General features: G+C 38.3%; 1 protein-coding gene across 4 annotated transcripts in view; it reads right to left on the reverse strand.

Moving 5' to 3' along the window:
• Window positions 1-17,791, reverse strand: part of LOC131550953 (ADP-ribosylhydrolase ARH1-like) — a 190,827-nt gene extending 173,036 nt beyond the window's left edge. For 3 of the 4 annotated variants that reach the window (XM_058793495.1, XM_058793492.1, XM_058793494.1), the window contains exon 1: window positions 13,728-13,909. In XM_058793495.1, coding sequence (XP_058649478.1) covers window positions 13,728-13,735 — 8 coding nt within the window. In that variant the 5' untranslated portion in view covers window positions 13,736-13,909. Of the gene's footprint in view, window positions 1-13,727; window positions 13,910-17,494 lie in introns of those variants that run through there. The other variant, XM_058793493.1, reaches the window with a different exon arrangement.
• Window positions 17,792-21,739: the final 3,948 nt, after the last annotated feature.

The raw sequence follows: 21,739 nt of genomic DNA on the forward strand, positions 1-21,739 counted from the left end.
GTAGGATAGGGTACTTTCCCGCCAAGCTAAACGCAATACCTCCAATTTAGTTTTCCTCCAGCTGCGCTCCATTTTCCGGGCTGCTCTCTTTAGGGTGCGAGTGTGCTCATTATACCACGGTGTTGGACTCTTATCCTTAATCTTCCTTAAGCGTAAAGTAGCAACCGCATCTAAAGTGCTAGAATAGAGAGAGTCCATAGTTCCTGTTACATCATCGAGTTGTTCTGAGCTATTGGATATGCTGAGGAACTGAGATAAGTCAGGAAGATTATTTATAAAGCAGTCTTTTCTGGTAGAGGTAATGGTTCTACCATATTTGTAACAAGAAGTTGGCTTTACAGCTTTAGCTATATGGAATATACAGGAGACTAGATAATGATCTGAGATATCATCGCTCTGCTGCAAAATTTCAACGCCACTCACATCAATTCCATGTGACAGTATTAAATCTAGAGTATGATTTCGACAATGAGTAGGTCCTGACACGTGTTGTTTAACACCAATAGAGTTTAGAATGTCTATAAATGCTGATCCCAACGAATGTTTTTCATTATCAACATGGATATTAAAATCACCAACGATTAGGACTTTATCTGCAGTCAGCACTAACTCTGATAGAAGATCAGAAAATTCTTTAATAAAGTCTGTATGGTGCCCTGGTGGCCTGTATACAGTAGCCAGTACAAACATCACAGGGGGTTTATCATTAATACTTGTTTCTTTGGATAACATTATATGAAGCACCATTACTTCGAACGAATTATACTTGAAACCCGACCTCTGAGAGATACTGAAAATATTGCTATAAATTGTAGCAACACCTCCCCCTTTACCTTTTGGACGCGTTTCATGTTTGTAACAATAATCTTGTGGTGTAGACTCGTTTAAAGTAATGTAATCATCTTGTTTTAGCCAGGTTTCTGTTAGACAAAGCACATCTAGTTTATGGTCAGTGAACATATCATTTACAAAAAGTGCTTTTGAAGAAATGGATCTAATATTCAATAAGCCAAGCTTTATCATGTCTTTATCTGTATTATATCGGTTTCTTATTTGTTGAACATCAATTAAATTGTTACTATTACTTTGGTTTGGATGTTTTCTGTATTTTCTAGTTCGGGGAACAGACACAGTCTCTATAGAGTGATATCTAGGTGAAAAAGTTTCTATGTGCTGAGAGTTAACTGACTTTGGTGATGTGAGGCGGCTAGCAGACGATCGGTTTAGCCAGTCTGTCTGCTTCCTGACCTGGGCTCCAGTTAGTCAAGTACGAACTCTAAGACTATGTGCCATATTTCTAGAGAGAAGAGCGGCACCACCCCAGGAGGGATGAACACCATCTCTTTTCAACAGGTCAGGTCTGCCCCAAAAATTCTTCCAATTGTCTATGAAGCCTATGTTATTTTGCGGGCACCACTTAGACATCCAGCCATTGAGTGACGACAGTCTGCTATGAATCTCATCGCCACGGTAAGCAGGGAGCGGACCAGAGCATATTACAGTGTCTGACATCGTACTTGCAAGTTCACACACCTCTTTAACATTATTTTTGGTGATCTCCGACTGGCGAAGTCGAACATCATTAGCGCCGACGTGGATAACAATCTTACTGAATTTACGTTTAGCATTAGCCAGCACTTTTAAATTTGCCAAGATGTCAGGCACTCTGGCTCCTGGTAAACAATGGACTATGGTGGCTGGTGTCTCTATTTTCACGTTCCGTACAATAGAATCGCCAATAACTAGAGCACTTTCATCAGGTTTCTCAGTGGGTGCTTCACTGAGTGGGGAGAACCTGTTTGATGTTTTAATCGGAACGGAAGAGCGGTGTTTTGACCCGCGACTATGCCGCCTCACTGTCACCCAGCTGCCCTGCTGCACGGGCTCAACCTGAACCGAAAAATGTACAGGACTCCCTGAGCTAGTCGCATCCAAAACAGTATCTACAGCCCTCACATTCTTACTATCCTCAACTAAAGTTTGGATGCGTGTTTCTAGTTCTAAAACCTTCTCTGTCAGCCAAACTATTTCCCTGCATTTATCACATGTGAATCCCTCGCTGCTGACAGAGACAGATAAACTATACATGTGGCAAACAGTGCAAATAACAATAGCAGGAGAAGAAGCCATTACTCACCGTGATTGATGAATGATACCAACTTAACTTACCACTTACCACTGTTGTTTGATGAGCTCGTGAAAAACGGAGCGAGAAAAAAAATAATAAAATAAAAAAATAAATAATAGGCGCGAACAGAAATGCAAATGGAACCGCGAGTGACAATCTAACGGGCTAACAAGCTGCACTCGCGGTTTTAAAGCTAACGATCAAATTAATTAGATTAGTTTGAAGGATAGCACCAGAAATATGGTGGGAATTAAGTTATATATCATCACTTTAGACAAAAAGGGAGTGAAAGTAAGGTAGAGATTCAATAAAAAGCAAAGGTACACAGAGCTACAATCACAAACCTCTCAGCAGCGCAACAGACTGAATTTATCTTCCAGAATCTGGCGGTATGTTTTAGGAGCTCATTTTAGTCAATCTCTGCAAGACGAACTTTTTAGGATAGGAGATGGAATAAAAATTAGCTCCTAAAACTTACTGCCAGATTCTGGAAGATAAATTCTTCAAACAGTGGTACAAGAGGATGTGATGCTGGTCCTTCGAGAGTCACTCTCAACTTATCTGTCCATAAAGCATATACAAAATCAGTCTTCATGTATTTCACAACACTTCAGCATGTTATCCCAGTCAACACGTGAGATTACGCGATGATCACAGTGATATCACACCATTCTCATACGGTGATCCTCACAGTGTGAGTAATATATGAGCTCATTGTGAACTCAAAAAGATGAGCGGGGTTCTTATTTCTGTTAGACATCTACAAAAGCGCTAATTGAGAATTAACAGATTTAGATGATGATGTTTTATTGTTTCGTTTGATGTTACCATCAATGTGAGTAGTGTTTGCTTTAGTTGGGCTCTTGACCCTTGACTTTATAACATTATGTTTTTTGGGGCTGCTGTAACGGTGTTTGAAAAGCACATTTGTTATGGCAAGGAAAACCAAAAAAGAGACTGCAACCAGGTGATATTGGTTTGTTACTGATGATAACAGTGCAACCATCACCTAGATTCAGTATGCAGTCTTTGTGAGGAGTTATTAATCTAAAGCTTTTAATAATAGCTCTGTGATTATACAGTATAGGCCCCAGCAGTGTCATAATTGTTTATTAAGGATTTTAAAAGCATGAGAAGACACAAACATTTTGAACTACTATGTCATTTAAACACAAAGAGAGACATCAAGAATCGGTGTATGAATCTCAACAATAGTGACAATCAAAAGCTTCATGCTGCAATGCATGCTGGGTACCTAGTCTCTGTGCAGTGAGTGCACTTTGACCTCACATTAGTATGAGCACACAGTGAGGGCGCTGTGAGGTTACACTTTTAGCTCACTGTTACCTCACATTGTGACCTCATCACGAGTATCCTGTGAGCTCATGGTGACATCGCTGTGAGATCAAATTGTTGACTGGGATTCATATTAAGTGAGGGTTATTTTTTAGCATTTTTTACCCAAGCAAGGTCTCTGAGAACCTGACACATTGCACTTCTGGAGACTCCAGGAAGGTTGCAATTCTGGAAAATGGTGGTGCTGGAGACTAAATGATTCCTGATGGTTTCACACCTAATTCTTCACCTTAATTCTTAATTCTTGTGCAGTTAACGTGTCTTTTCTTCTCCACCTGTTTTTTCTGACCCTTCTGACCCAATGAGCATTTAGCTGCCCAATGATCATGCCTTAACTTTGCTAATTCTATTATTGAATTAGTATTGCATCCTTCTCATGGGCATTTAATTATTATTATTTATTTTTTTACTTTGAGTTCAATCTCTTTTTTGGCTCATTTTATCTGTAAAAGAAAACCTGCCTAATAATTCAGCACACCTGAAATAAGGAGTTTTTGACTTTCAGCCTTCATGGACAATTATATATAACTTAGAAATGATTAAATACAAAATCAATAGTAGTTATTAAGATTGATGTGGTTTGGAATTGGTAAAATTTTCTTGGCAAAAAAATATGACCATAATATCAACTTGCCTAATAATTCTGCACACAGTGTAGATATAGTACCTCAAAGTGATCATGTTATTGACCATTTCCTTGTATCGTGCATGCTGCGTATTACTGATATTAACTGTATGGCTCTGCATTATCGTCTGGGCAGAACTATTGTTCCAGCCACTAAAGACAGATTCACAAATAACCTGCCTGATTTATCTCAACTGCTCTGTGCACCTATAAATACACATGACCTTCACAAAATGACTAGCAACATGGGCACTATCTTCTCTAATACAATAGAAGCTGTTGCCCCCATCAAATTGAAAAAGGTTAGAGTAAAACGTACTGTGCCGTGGTACAACAGTTATACCCATTCTCTCAAAAAAGAAACTCGTAATCTTGAACGCAAATGGAGAAAAACTAACTTGGAAGTTTTTAGAATTGCATGGAAAAACAGTATGTCCAGCTATAGACAGGCCTTAAAAGCTGCCAGGGCAGAGCATATCCGCAAACTCATAGAAAATAACCAAAACAATCCAAGGTTTTTATTTAGCACAGTAGCTAGACTAACAAATAACCAGACGCCACCCGATCTAAATATTCCCTCACAGTTTAATAGTAATGACTTTATGAATTTCTTCACTGATAAAATAGATAACATCAGAAATACAATAACAAATGTAGATTCTACAGCATCTAGTACTTCAGCTTCATTCATCGCACCCAAAGAAAAACTGCAGTGCTTTACAACTATAGGACAGGAAGAGCTCAACTTATCACGGCATCTAAACCAACAACATGTTTATTAGATCCTGTACCCACTAAATTATTGAAAGAGTTGATACCTGTAGCAGAAGAAATGCTTCTCAATATTATTAACTCATCATTATCTTTATGTCACATCCCAAAACCATTCAAACTGGCGGTCATTAAGCCTCTTATTAAGAAACCACAGCTAGATACTAGTGAACTGGCAAATTACAGGCCCATTTCAAATCTTCCGTTTATGTCTAAAATTTTTGAAAAAGTGGTGTCTGCTCAATTGTGCTCCTTCTTGCAAAAAAAGATCTCTGTGAAGAATTTCAGTCAGGTTTCAGGCCCCATCACAGCACAGAAACTGCACTTGTTAAAATTACAAATGACTTGCTTCTTGCGTCAGACAAAGGCTGCATCTCATTGCTAGTTTTACTTGATCTTAGTGCTGGATTCGGCACTATAGATCATGACATACTCATAGATCGATTACAAAACTATACGGGTATTCAAAGGCAGGCTTTAAAATGGTTTCGATCCTACCTGTCAGATTGCTACCACTTTGTTTATTTAAATGGGGAGTCATCTCAATTATCACCAGTAAAGTATGGAGTACCACAAGGATCTGTCCTAGGTCTTCTGCTATTTTCAATATACATGTTGCCCCTTGGTAATAGTATTAGAAAATACAGGATTAGTTTCCATTGTTATATATATATCTCAACAAGACCAGATGAAACTTCTAAATTATCTATGCTAACAGAGTGTGTTAAAAATGTAAAAGATTGGATGACCAATAATTTTCTCCTATTAAATTCAGATAAGACAGAGATATTACTTATTGGACCAAAAAACAGTACACAGAATCTCTTGGATTACAATTTGCAACTAGATGTACTTTTACTTCCTCTACAGTCAAAAATCTGGGTGTTACATTAGACAGCAATCATATTTCCAATGTTACAAAAACAGCATTCTTCCATCTTAGAAACATTGCCAAGCTACGAAACATGTTATCTGTTTCCGATGCACAAAAGCTAATTCATGCATTCATGGCCTCTAGACTGGACTATTGTAATGCACTGCTAGCTGGTTGTCCTGCATCTTCAATAAACAAGCTACAGGTAGTCCAAAATGCAGCGGCTAGAGTTCTTACCAGGTCATATATAATCATATTACCCCAATTTTACGGTCTCTGCACTGGCTACCTATTAAGTTCCGTATCAGTTACAAAATATTATTACTTGCCTATAAGGCCCTAAATGGTTTAACTCTTGCGTACCTAACTAGACTTCTACCACGCTATAATCCAACCCACTCCCTAAGGTCGCAAAACTCTGGACTTTTGGTAGTACCTAGGATAGTAAAGTCCACTAAAGGAGGTAGAGCCCTGGAATAGCCCTCCTGATAACGTTCGGGGTTCAGACACACTCGCTCTGTTTAAATCTAGATTAAAGACACATCTCTTTAGCCAATCATTCACATAATGCATCATATAATCTTGCACTGCAGTTATATCTGCTCAAATGCACATTATTATTCTTTAGATGGGTTGAACAAATAATTTTTGCTTGGATGGGACAGCAGCTACGCTAATTATGTCTCTGTTTGTTTCTCTGTTTTTGCCACGAGATGTAACTAGGAATTACAGAAGCTTCAGTCTGGATCCAACCCTTAAATGATCTGAGATGACCAAACACCTGAGAAGAGATGATGCCAACCCCACAGAGGACCTCAGAGGATGCCAACCCTCAGACAATGTACAGAATTACCAAATTTTACCAAGTTAAAGAATTACCAAGTTAAATATATTAAGTTTCTACAATATGTAAATATATTGTAGAAACTTAATTTCCTGTAAAGCTGCTTTGCAACGATTTGTATCGTAAAAAGCGCTATACAAATAAACTTGAATTGAATTGAATTTATTCAATACAGTGGCTAAATTAACAAAAAATAAATTAAAGTATCGGCAGGTGTTGACATTTCCCAACAACACAGCAGTAATGACTTTATGAACTATTTTACTTCCAAGATCGATACTATTAAACATAAAATTGTAACCATGCAGCCGTCAGCTACAGTATTGCATCAGATAGTGCACTATAGATCCCCTGAGGAACAATTCCACTCATTCTCTGCTATAGGAGAGGAAGAATTGCATAAACTTGTTAAATCATCTAAACCAACCTACTAAAAGAGGTGCTTGCAGAAGTCATAGATCCTCTTTTGGCTATTATTAATTTGTCATTGTCATTAGGATATGTTCCCAAAACCTACAAATTGGCTGTTATTAAGCCTCTCATTAAAAAACCACAACTTGACCCCAAAGATCTAGTTAATTACAGACCGATCTCGAATCTCCCTTTTCTGTTCAAAGATACTAGAAAAGGTAGTATACTCACAATTATATTCCTTCTTAGAGAAAAATGGTATCTGTGAGGATTTCCAGTCAGGATTTAGACCGTTTCATAGTACTGAGACTGCTCTCATTAGATAAATGACCTGCTCTTATCATCTGATCGTGGTTGTATCTCTCTATTAGTACTACTGGATCTTAGCACTGAGTTCGACACTATCGATATAGATATTCTTTTGACTTATCTGACCGCCATCAATTTGTAGCAGTGAATGAAGAGGTATCATATCGATCACAAGTGCAGTATGGAGTACCTCAAGGTTCAGTACTAGGGCCGTAGGAACCTAGGTGTGCTATTTGATAGCAATCTTTCCTTTGACAGCCACATTTCTAGCATTTGTAAAACTGTATTTTTTTTCATCTTAAAAATATATCAAAATTGAGACCTATGCTCTCAAAGTCAAATGCAGAAATGTTAATTCATGCATTTATGACCTCAAGGTTAGATTATTGTAATGATTTATTGGGTGATTGTTCTGCAACGCTTAATAAACAAACTCCAGATGGTCCAAAATTCAGCAGCTAGAGTTCTTACTGGAACCAGGAAGTATGACCATATTAGCCCGGTTCTGTCAACACTGCACTGGCTCCCTATTACACATCATATAGATTTTAAAATCTTGCTAATTACTTATAAAGCCCTGAATGGTTTAGCACCTCAGTGCTTCAGCGAGCTCTTGTCACATTATAGTCCTTCACGTCAGCTGTGTTCTCAAACCTCTGGCAATTTTATAATATCTAGAATATCAAAAACAACTGCAGGCGGTAGATCCATTTCCTATTTAGAGCCCAAACTCTGGAACAATCTACCAATCTAACCCTAACCCTAACCCTAACGTGGTTCAGGAGGCAGACACACTTTGTCAATTTAAATCTAGATTAAAGACCCATCTCTTTAACCTGGCTTACACATAACACACTAAAACAATTTCTAATATTCAAATCCGTTAAAGAATTGTTAGGCTGCATTAATTGGGTCAGCAGGAACCGGGAACACTTCCCATAACACCGGATGTACTTGTTTTATCGTAAGAAGAATGGCATCTACGCTAAAATTAGTCCGTTTCATTCTTATTCCAAAGTCACCAGATCCAGTCTGTATCCAGATCAGATGGTCACTGCAGTCACCCGGATCCAGCCCAGATGACCTCTACAGCCCTGAATTTCAGCGGAGATCAGGACAACTAGATGAGCCCCAGAGACAGATCCCCAGTGAAGACCTCATCACCTAAACCTGGCTAAAACAAGATGATTACATTACTTTAAACGAGTCTACACCCCAAGATTACTGTTACAAACATGAACCGCGTCCAAAAGGTAAAGGGGGAGGTGTTGCTACAATTTATAGAAATATTTTCAGTATCTCTCAGAGGTTGGGTTTCAAGTATAATTCGTTCGAAGTAATGGTGCTTCATATAACGTTATCCAAAGAAACAAGTGTTAATGATAAATCCCCTGTGATGTTTGTACTGGCTACTGTATACAGGCCACCAGGGCACCATACAGACTTTATTAAAGAATTTTCTGATCTTCTATCGGAGTTAGTGCTGACTGCAGATAAAGTCCTAATCGTTGGTGATTTTAATATCCATGTTGATAATGACAGAGATTCGTTGGGATCAGCATTTATAGACATTCTAAACTCAATTGGTGTTAAACAACACGTGTCAGGACCTACTCATTGTCGAAATCATACTCTAGATTTAATACTGTCACATGGAATTGATGTCAGTGGCGTTGAAATTTTGCAGCAGAGCGATGATATCTCAGATCATTATCTAGTCTCCTGTATATTCCATATAGCTAAAGCTGTAAAGCCAACTTCTTGTTACAAATATGGTAGAACCATTACCTCTACCACAAAAGACTGCTTTATAAATAATCTTCCTGACTTATCTCAGTTCCTCAGCATATCCAATAGCTCAGAACAACTTGATGATGTAACAGGAACTATGGACTCTCTCTTTTCTAGCACTTTAGATGCGGTTGCTCCTTGACGCTTAAGGAAGATTAAGGATAAGAGTCCAACACCGTGGTATAATGAGCACACTCGCGCCCTAAAGAGAGCAGCCTGGAAAATGGAGCGCAGCTGGAGGAAAACTAAATTAGAGGTATTTCGTTTAGCTTGGCGGAAAGTACCCTATCCTACAGAAAAGCATTAAAACTGCTAGATCTGATTACTTTTCGTCTCTTCTAGAAGAAAACAAACATAACCCCGATATTTATTCAATACAGTAACTAAATTAACGAAAAATCAAGCATCAACAGGTGTTGGCATTTCCCAAGAGCATAGCAGTAATGACTTTATGAACTACTTCACTTCCAAGATCGATACTATCAGAGATAAAATTGTATCCCTGCAGCCGTCAGCTACAGTATCGCATCAGATAGCGCACTATAGACCCCCTGAGGAACAATTCCACTCATTCTCTACTGTAGGAGAGGAAGAATTGTATAAACTTGTTAAATCATCTAAACCAACATCATGTATGTTAGACCCGATTCCATCTAAACTACTAAAAGAGCTGCTTCCAGAAGTCATAGATCCTCTTTTGGCTATTATTAATTCATCATTGTCATTAGGATATGTCCCCAAAACCTTCAAATTGGCTGTTATTAAGCCTCTCATTAAAAAACCACAACTTGACCCCAAAGATCTAGTTAATTACAGACCGATCTCAAATCTCCCTTTTCTGTCAAAGATACTAGAAAAGGTAGTATCCTCACAATTATATTCCTTCCTAGAGAAAAATGATATCTGTGAGGAATTCCAGTCAGGATTTAGATCGTATCATAGTACTGAGACTGCTCTCATTACATTTACATTTACATTTATGCATTTAGCAGACGCTTTTATCCAAAGCGACTTACATTGCATTTAAGTTACAGTTTTTACATTTGATCAGCTCTTGCTTTCCCTGGGAATCGAACCCATGATCTTGGCGTTGCTAGCGCCATGCTCTACTATTTGAGCTACAGGAAAGCTCAAATAGTATATTGTAACTCATTAGAGTTACAAATGACCTGCTTCTATCATCTGATTGTGGTTGTATCTCTTTATTAGTTCTACTGGATCTTAGCGCTGCGTTCGACACTATCGACCACAACATTCTTTTGAATAGCCTACAAAACTTTGTTGGCATTAGTGGAAGTGCCTTAGCATGGTTCAAATCGTACTTATCTGACCGCCATCAGTTCGTAGCAGTGAATGAAGAGGTATCATATCGATCACAAGTGCAGTATGGAGTACCTCAAGGCTCAGTACTAGGGCCGTTACTTTTCACGCTCTATATGTTACCCTTGGGAGATATTATCAGGAGACATGGTGTTAGCTTTCACTGTTATGCTGATGATACTCAGCTCTATATTTCTTCGCCCGGTGAAACACACCAAATTGAGAAACTAACGGAATGCATAGTCGATATAAAAACTGGATGACGAGTAATTTTTACTGCTAAATTCTGAAAAACAGAGGTGTTAATTATCGGACCTAAAACCCCACATGTAACCTAGAACATTATCTAACACTTGACGGCTGCTCTGTCAATTCTTCTTCATCAGTCAGGAACCTAGGTGTGCTGTTCGATAGCAATCTGTCATTTGAAAGCCATGTTTCTAGCATCTGTAAAACTGCATTTTTCATCTCAAAAGCATATCTAAATTGCGACCAATGCTCTCAACGTCAAATGCAGAAATGTTAATTCATGCGTTTATGACCTCAAGGTTAGACTATTGTAATGCTTTATTGGGTGGTTGTTCTGCACGCTTGATCAACAAACTACAGTTAGTCCAAAATGCAGCAGCTAGAGTCCTTACTAGAACCAGGAAATATGACCATATTAGCCCGGTTCTGTCAACACTGCACTGGCTCCCTATCAAGCATCGGATAGATTTTAAAATCTTGTTAATTACTTATAAAGCCCTGAATGGTTTAGCTCCTCAGTACTTGAGCGAGCTCTTATCGCATTATAGTCCTCCACGTCCGCTGCGTTTTCTCAAAACTCTGGCCGTTTGATAATACCTAGAATATCAAAATCGACTGCGGGCGGCAGATCCTTTTCCTATTTAGCACCCAAACTCTGGAACAGTCTACCTAACACTGTTCGGGAGGCAGACACACTCTGTCAGTTTAAATCTAGATTAAAGACCCATCTCTTTAGCCTGGCTTACACATAACAAATTAATACGCTTCTATTATTCAAATCCGTTAAAGGATTGTTAGGCTGCATTAATTAGATGAACCGGAACCGAACACTCCCCATAACACACGATGTACTCGTTACATCGTAAGTTGAATGGCATCTGCGCTAATGTTTGTCTGTTTCTTTCCTAGTCTGTTTCTCGGTCCGTGTCCGATCAGATGGTGGGTCGGCGCCGGAGGTGATGTCTGCGGCCCTGATCGTCGGCGGAGACCAGGACGCCCGGATGACCCCAGAGATATATCCCCAGATATATCACCCAAAATAACAAAATAACTAAAATATAATAAAATACCTAACTACATAATACTACTATTGTTAGAAATTGCAACAAAATTAAAATAGAAATATAAACTTTTGAACTGCGGGTTTCGTCTGGTCAGAGGAGAACTGGCCCCGACTGAGCCTGGTTTCTCCCAAGGTTTTTCTCCATTCTGTCACAGAGGAGTTTTGGTTCCTTGCCGCTGTCGCCTCTGGCTTGCTCAGTTGGGGACACTTAATTTCTAGCGATTATCGCCGATTTGATTGCACAGATACTATTTAAACTAAACTGAGCTAGACAATGACATCTCTGAATTCAATAATGAAATGCCTTTAACTGAAAATTGAGTGTTTAATCTTATCATTATACATTACTGACACTCTATCCTCCAATTTGATACTGTTAAGTGCTTTGACACAATCTGTATTGTAAAAGCGCTATATAAATAAAGGTGACTAGACCGCCATTGGGACAAGACCACAGGAACCAGATGAGTCCTCTGCACAATCCGATTTTGCTGCAGCATGGAACAAACTGCTGGTTCGTCTGGCCAGAGGTGAACTGGCCCCCTGATTTCTGTCACCGATGGAGTTCCTTGCCGCTGTCGGCTCTGGCTTGCTTAGTTGGGGACACTTAATTTCCAGTGATATCGTCAACTTGATTGCACAGAGACTATTTGAACTGAGCTGAGCTGGATGACATCACTGCATTCAATGATTAACTGAAAATGTAATGTTTACTATCATCCTTGTCACTTATAGCGTGAACTAAATGACACAATCAAATATGAGGGACAACTAGGTCACACAGAGCACATGGGAGATGAAAACACAACAACACGTCCATGGGTGTGACAGTCCTTTTGCATTATCGACACACTATTTTCCTATTTAATGCTGTAAAGCTGCTTTGATACAATCTATATTGTTAAAAGCGTTATATAAATAAAGATGACTTGACTTCACTTGACTACAATAAAACCATGGTTAATTTTCGTAAGGGTGAAGAAACGTCAGTAACGGAGATGTTTCCCAATCGTAATTACGACTTGATTAAATATAACTTGAATGCACCAATTATTACAGTGAAAGTGTAAGTAAAATTTTATAAATAATAGCCTAATTGTTATTTTTTTCCACATGTCCATATATTCCCATGTCCGACAGTATGATGTAAGTTTTCCTATCAGCATATTAAAGCATGTGTCACAGACTCTTTCAAGTGGAACGGTTAGTAATTGGATGAATATTATATTATAATTTTACATGTAATGTTTATAAATGGCGGGTCAACAGTTTTAGCTATTGCTGGCTCGACATAAAGCAAGATAATTTACAGTCAGCGGTGCTACACATTTTTGCTGTCACCACTCATAAAGGCCAAAACAGATTTTCATCTTGTATTACAGACCATTTATTTTCAGCTTTGCAAACAGCCTAGTTAAACGTGGACAACACCTATCCTTAACTTATCCTGGACTAATATAGAATGAAGATAGGCCAAATATAGAAATATGTCAAGATATATGGCTGAAATGTCTTCAAAATGTTTATGTTAATGCCTCATGGGGCCTATTAATTCTATAAATAAAAGTAGTCGAGTTCATTGTGAACAATTTTTATTTATTTATTTTTTATATTTTGTTAATTCAGTTTATTTTTAATGTTTTTAATAAATAATTTTCTGTATTTTTTAAACATGTATTTGTATTTCTTTGTTTAAATTTATATATTAAAATAATGGCATAGCCTAGTCATTAAAATTGTTGATTGTATTTTTTTGTAAGTATTTATTTAGCTTTTCAAGGTCCCATAAGTCTGTTCCAACATGTTTAGATCTTCCAAATGACGTTTCATGAGCCTGTTTATGCGATTATACAAGCGTCGTCTTGGGTTAGTCTTCGTCTTGACTATTTTGTACGAGTGGTTATTGGTCTACTGCACTGCAACGTATTACGTTATTGTAGGTCCTCATATCAAAGTTTCATAAGAATGCAATCGCATGTGACTCACCAGTCCATATTTGACTATCACGCCAGCTTCAATGGCCCGTTTTCCGAGGAGTAGCTGGAAACCACCGCGGATTCAAACTTTTTACTTTCTACTCTTATTATATTTACTAGTTGTATTAATTCCGATTGACAGGGCACGTACGCAGTGTTTGCTGCTCCCCTACTCGCTCAGCACGGGTTGTTCCCTTCACTTGACGAAATGTATGGCAAGCCGTTTTAGCATTTAATACATATGGCTCTACTAGTCGTAATGTACGTAAAAGCCAAATTACAGATATTTATTCTGCGATTTTGACCTGCCATAATGAGCACCAGTGTTGGGCACATTACTTTAAAAAAGTAATTAGTTATAGTTACTAGTTACTTCTCACAAATAGTTGAGTTATTAACTGAGTTACATCATTATGAAAGTAACTAATTACCAGGGAAAATAACTATTGCGTTACTTTTAAAAAAATGTTCAAATGTCAAATAACTTGGGATGCCCCCAATATTAAATATGTTAAATTAATGAAATGGACACTAAAAAGAATAAATTATTATTATAAAACATTGTACATTAATCTACACTATTTATCTACTGACATTTAGTATCAGTCAGTCAAGCATTATAATATAATATTATGATAATTTAATATTATATGATGATAGAACTTTAGTAATTAGAGTAACCAAGTATGAATGCATATTTTTGTCATCAATATAAAACGCACTAAGGATTAATGAGCTGCTGGTGTCAGGGGTCCGGGCAATGTGTTTCTCCCTCTCACCACCAGAGGTCGCCATCTCCCATCCTCCCGGACTCCTTTACCTTAACTCCACTCACCTGTTCATCCAACTCACACATACACAGCTGTTGCCCATCCTGATGACTATTTATACTCCTTCCCCATGCCTCTCTGGGCTGGATTATTAGTTGTTTATATGTGGACTGATGCAAGCACTGCGTTGCCATATTTGTGGCATATTTCTGTTTCTGTTTTGAGCCTGTTTTCAGATTCTGATATCTGTGTTTGTTTCCGTTTTGATTTCTACTTTGTCTGCCTTTAAGTAAATAAAGACCTGCATTTGGACCCAGATCCCTGTTTACACGGTGTGTTCACTTACTGTGCCGTGACAGCTGGGTTGTCACGTTGTCTGCGTTCGCTCAAATTGATTTGCTGAAATCGAAACAGGGACGATAATAGGTGAGTGCCAGCCAATGAGATTGTCGTTTGCGCATTACTTTTAAATTAATTCTAATAATATAATATAGTAACGCCACATTTTATTGTCCGTTAGTAACGCCGTTTATTTATAACGCCGTTATTCCCATCACTGATGAGCACTGAATCAACAGTTGTAAGAGTCATAATTATAAATTGAATAGCAGTGGCGAGTGGTGACTTTTTAATGGGTATGCTCAGTGCTAAGTGTAAGAAATTTGGCTAACGTCCTAGAAACGTTGCGGGAACATCCTTAAAAGACGTCGCTTAGTCCCATGCGTTGTAGCAACGTGGTCAGCTGGTCTCCTGATAACTTTTCATATTATTCACTTATACAAAAACCATGTACTAGCATCAAGCGCTGTATGAAATATTTTAATGAACAGGGTTTTCTACATGATCTTGTTCAATTTGAGTGGGATAAAATCACATAGATTCCAGATATTGGAAGTGTTTGGAATTATTTTTATGAAAGTTTTATTTTAATTATTAATAAACATGCACCTTTTAAAAAAATAGAGAGATGAGCCTTGGTTCATGGCCACACTGTCTGACCTTATCCATGAGCGGGATATTGCATGGTTTAAGGCCAGACAAACCAACTTAAATTCTAACTCGTTGTACTTTAAACAGCTCTGCAATAAATGCACAATTTCGATTAGAAAGGCAAAAGCAGAGTATTTCCTTGACAAAACTACAGTTTTGGAAGAGTGTAAGGTTTCTGACTGGTAATGGGTCTGCTTTAGGTCTTCTCCCCTATATAACTAAAGGTTCTGTTAAAATAGTGGATAAATTGCAGATCCTCAATAATAATAGCCATTTTATTGCATCTGGGTTGTTGTCTCAGAATAATAATTATGTAACTGTAAACTCTGAATTTCTTAATGCAGAGCGCCCCTTATGGACGCTCAGTCTGTCCCGTCTGACTCATTATCTCTAATGCGATCCCGCCCCCGCGTGGCTCGTGCAGTTCATATGTAAATAGCCGCGTGGGACGTGCGCGCGTGCAAACGCCCAACACAAACAAAGAACGGAGATCCTCATCGCGGCTACTGTTTGTTTCTGGAAGAAGGCGCGCTGAGTAAAGGCAGGATTTCCCTCGAAAGAAGAACACGATTTCATCCAGTAGAGGAGATCAATCTGATGAGTAAGTAATGTTTCTTTTTTGCATTAGTTACCATGTTATTGTGACATAAACTTGAACAGATTTACTAACAGTTAGTTGGGTTTTTCCCAAACGACAACATGATGAATGCTACGCATCTAAGAATGTTTAGACCATGTTTATTATTTATACTCTGTTCACAAATATATTTTAATAGCGTGCTAAACAATAATAATTAGTTTCTCAGATATAAAATATCATTTTTTATAGTACAAAGTACATAGTTTTATTGTACAAAGCATGCTTGAGTCTGTGGCTACATAATCATTGCAAATGCCTTTCACAGGCTCACGTGAGCGTCCGGGATCCACTACAAAGCCTACTTTACTACAAGAACAAACACTTCACACCAGATAAAGTTTTGAAAATATTAAATATATTTTTGTAAAGTTTAGTGACCAATTTAAACAACTAAAAGGGATAAACATAAATTTACCTCAAACAGTATCTTGAACCACCTGACTATATGCCCCCCCCCCCAAATTTTCTTGGGGAAGTACACCCTACAGGGGCGCTCTGGGAGCACGGAGCTGGACAGGACCAGCAGAGACGTAGGAGGGCTGGACGGGACCAGCGGGGACGTAGGAGGGCTAGATGGGACCAGCGGGGACGACGGAGGGAACTTGCGAGGAACAGGCACTGGAGGGCACTTGCGAGGAGCAGGCACTGGCGGGCACTTGCAATTCTCTGGCGGGCTTGCCATACTCTCAGACGGCGGGCTTGGGTCGGCCGCGAACGGTGGCTGGTTTGTGTGAGACGCGGATGGCGGCTGGTGAGGGGGAGCCGCGGCCGGCGGGCTAGTTCCTGCTCGGGCCCAGACACTTCCCAGACACCGGAAAATAGCCTCTCTCCAACACAGTCCCGTGGTGTCTTGGGAGTTCCATGGGATGGTGGAGATTGGCTCCGAGCCGGAAAAGATGGATTATGCCCGCGTCGTCCAGCGGCATCCTCCTGGCGAGTTGACAGAACTCTGCCGCATACTCGTAGAAAGGGAGACCACGCTGGATGAGGGCGAGGAGGCATGCGGCGGACTCCATAGTTTGAGTTTAGGTCTCTGCTTCTGTTACCGGTTGTGGTTGTGGATAAAAGGGCTCGAAGGAGGAGTCGTGAAACAGAAATCTTTTAATAGGCTACAACGCACGTATTCCATTTTACAACATTAAGCAGAGACAACAAAAAGAAAACTGAGGACTTATAAAGGAAAAGGAACAAAGGAGCAAACAAGGTAATATACTAATCAGGTGGGGATAATAAACAATGATTGACTTATGCCGAAGACCGGAACAAAACCAAATAAGGGCAAACAGGAAACTAGAAGGGACAAACACGTAACATATAGTGGGAAATGTAACATTACATGGACAAAACGACGAATAAAAGTACATGTATAATGCTTACCTTTGGCTTAGCTCCCATCCGTCCGTCTTTCAAACTGCATCAGGTTGTGAATGCCGCACCCATTCTCTGAAGATTTATAAAGTGTCCTCTATGTAGAATAAAACCAATTACATACAGAATCTATCGCTGCGGTATTATCTTCAGTCTTTAGTAATATACAGAATTATATTTTCAGTCCTCGCGGTTGCTTAATTGCGCCATCGTGTTTAACTTATGGGCCCTCAGCATGAGACAGGTTAAATTCGCGGCTAATTTAAATGTTTAAAATGTTGTCAGGTGCAATTGAAGCAAAATAAACCCACCCGACAACACTTTAAGCATTACAATTACAGTGTTTTGCTTACATATTTATAGACTGTGGAAGTAAATAATATATAACCGTTTCTAAATAACCGTTTGACATTATAAAAAAAAGAGCAAGCAAAAGTCTTCTGAAAATGCCCGCGGTGGCACACTCGCATGTGTCTGACTGTCGGTCGGAAGCGCCGGTGTTATGGATCAACTGGGGATCGTGTTAACTGGGGACGTGCGCGTGCACGCTAATAGTTTTACCTGAGTTTCCAGCAGATGTTGGACCTCCACAGATTCGTCAAAGGGAATTTTCAACGGAACAGATTTGAAAGTTTTCCACATTATTTGTGAATGTTTGTAACATTATTGGACTCTGTTGTTCCCCTGTCGATGTTCCAATGTATGTGACACGGTTTAAGGGAAGTTTTAATGCGTTTTCATGTCGCGTCTCAGACCACGCCCAGATTAATTTGTTTAGGCTACCTTTGTTTCAACAGATTTTTTTTTTTTTCTAATGACAGTTGTAAATGCATTAAATAAGGTGTTTACTTAAATGAATTTGAGCATCATTATTGCTGTGGTCAAAGGAATGTCAAGCATTTCATGTTCTTTCTTTTTTTATATTGCTAAAGAATGAGTGATAAACAAGCTATAGTTTTGCATTATGCATATAATTTTGAATTAGTGACAGATAAATTGCAGTGAATAATCCTGAATAGGGAATGTTCAACAAACGTATATTCATAGTTAGGTGTGGAAGCAAAATCATACACACACACACAAACACACACACAAAAACACTTTTAACAATACATAGCTTCAAAGCAGCTTTATATAAAATGCTTTTTTTTTTCTATGTCAGAAATGACTGTCAATGTAATGTCCATATTGCAGAAATGTACAGTTTTATAATAGAGGTCTGTCAAGTCAAGTGAGGTCACCTCTATTTATATAGCGCTTTATACAATACAGATTGTGTCCAAATAGCTTCACAGTGTATACTGAAATAGTGTGTCAATAATGCAAACAAAGTTCAATTCTGCTGTAAAGCAGCTTTAAAATGAGGACAATAGTAAACAGTCAGTTTCTCAGTTAAAGTCAGTTCATCGTTGATTCAGTGAAGTCATCCTCCGGCTCAGTTCAGTTGTGCTGATGGCTGAGGTGAAGAGGTCTTCGCAGGGGATCTGTCTGTAGGGCACATCTACAGTTGACATGGTCTCCACTGACATTCAGAGCTGTTGTGGTCTTCTCTAGATGCTGATCCACCATCTGGACTGGAAACAGGCTGGATCTGGGTAGTTAACATCATTCAGTTAAGCACAAACATGGTTAGGCAATGATTTACATATTGTGATCATAATGATTACAATATAAGGATAATTGTGCAGTTTTGCATGTTGATTCTTAGGATCATATTTTTTTTTGCAGGGGTTGTTATCTCTTCACAGGTGTTAGGGTCATCTAAAATCTTCACAAAGGCTGAATCCAAATGTTAGTGAGGTTGTTACCTGAAATGAAGATAACTGGCATAATTCAAAGTTATATATATATAAAGAGGCCCACACTCATTATTTATGCAACTGACAGACTTTTGTGTCATATTTTTAGTTCAAGAAGTCTGCAATAAAGTAAATATTGAAGGTTTTCCTATTCTAATTAATGTTTGGGAGAGAGGTATCATATTCTTGTAAGATGCCAAATGAGGTTAGTGATGTATACTGTCTTTTGCAATATTAGCCATATATGTAATAATAATTCATCATCACATCATCATATGTTCTGCCTATGTCAGTCATGAAAAAGTTGTGGGTGCTGAGTGATTGTCACAGGACTTTCATAAAATAAGACAGTGGAAACTAGAAAAAGAAGCTATGAGGCAGTAAGAAAGATCCTACAGCATGGTTCACTTTTAATAAACACCTGTCAAACACTTTGCCACCTTAAAAATATAAACATGCCATACATGTAACATATATCGCTCATTCAAATTGTGGAAAATGCCTTCCTGTGTTCATCACACATACTTAAAGAGTTTGGCTTTGATGCACTGCACATAACATGATTTCTATGGTTGGAAACACTAGTAGTCTGGCAAGAGACCAGCAGGCATATGTAAAATGAAAAGCAGGAGTCATGAACTTAGAATTTACTTTAAACAAAGTGTTCTCTACATGTTCAGTGAAAGACAACAGATTCACAACATTTATATTCAAGCACCTAACTGAGCATAATGTACAGTACAATACAGACACACTATTAAGCATATATAAAATGAAGTTAATTTAATTGATTATATGATTATAAGAAACTGAGTACAGAATTGTTCTGAACAGAGTTCTAAGCCAATGCAAAATGTTGATTTCAGATCAGTCATAAATCCAGGATGAAACTTTATGTCCAGGGAAGAGGATAGAGAGGCACCAGAGTTGACTGTACAAGCAAGATCTCAGATAATAAAATTAGCAGAGTAAAATCACACAAACTCAAGCCAAGCCAAAGTAGCCCATCTCTGTTTTTTTTTTCATGATCTCTCTCTATCTCTCTCTCTATATATAATCACTCAGAAAATAAATAATTTGATTAAGAACAATAGCAAACTCAATGAACAGGCTTGTCAATAAAAAGTTAAAGGACTTTGCCATTCATGTTTGCTTTAGGTAGCCTAGCTACTGCTAATTTTAACTTAATCTATATCTGTTATTTAGAACACATGACAGCACACTACAGACACAATGTGATACAGTAGGCTAATATTGAAAATAAAATACTTACATTTTTACTTCAGTTCGTTGAAGAGTTTGATCATCCATTGAAACAAATGTCCCGTGTTAACGTGGGCGTGGTTGTGAGCGTTTCATGGGAGCATGGTAAACTTCCTAAACCGCGTGACATACGCAGGTACGGACACCGCGGAATCAAAACGCTTTATTATGCATGACGCCAATGTATACAACTGTTGAAAAACGTTTTTTAATCTATGACCCGCGGAATATCGCAGTGACGAATCTGTCGCCATCTAACATCTGCTGGAAATCCAGGTAAACATACTTGCGTGCACGCGCACATCCCCAGTTAACACGATCCCCAGTTGATCCATAACACCGGCTACCAGCCAAAATAAAAGCCTGCTGATTTTAAGTTTGAAAATGATGAAAATTCATATTAAAAAAAATTAAGTAAATTTACTATATAATAATTGTATACAGATGTTACTCATCAAGAATAATACTTCTACCTTCTAATGCCGTTCCCGCGGCGGTAACATTTAAAAAGTGTATTTGCTGCCTTTTACCGCTAAGTGGCGCTTTAACCACAGACTTTGAAAAGTAAGAATTTGAACGCGTTGGAGCACATTCCCTCGCGTTTTGCATAGCACTCTGCCGAAATTGGTTGCAGTTGGTCTATAATCTAAGATAAACTAGTTAAAATAATTTATATTCACAGAAGCAAATTTAGTACTTTAGTGCGTTTGTTATTCACGAACTCAAGCAGCATAGTAAATGTCAGTGTCACATTACTTAATATTTCTCACAAATACAAATGTTTAAAAGCTACATTTAATTCCTACAATAAACGTTACAGTTTCTACATGTCACGGACCTACTTTGTTATCTGTCCTTATTTAACAGGAACCCAGCTAACAATTTTTGGTTCCCAGAACGTTCCGGGAACGTTAGTTTTTGGTTCCCAGAACGTTTTTTTTAAGGTTAGTTTTTGGTTAGCCAGGAAAGTTTTCTTTACGGAAATAGAACGTTAGTTTCTGGTTTATAGAACGTTATTCTAACATTCCCCTAACGTTAGAGGAACATTAGAATAACGTTAGAATAACGTTATGGGAACGTTATTGTAACCTAACCCTATTCATCATGTTTATTAATTCTTACCTTTTTCTGCATTGGTACTTAGTTATTGATAAATAAAGCAGTAAATCTATATAAATAAATCAGTCCACAA

The sequence above is a fragment of the Onychostoma macrolepis genome, chromosome 12 (genome assembly GCF_012432095.1).
Source record: "Onychostoma macrolepis isolate SWU-2019 chromosome 12, ASM1243209v1, whole genome shotgun sequence".
Lineage (NCBI taxonomy): Eukaryota > Metazoa > Chordata > Actinopteri > Cypriniformes > Cyprinidae > Onychostoma > Onychostoma macrolepis.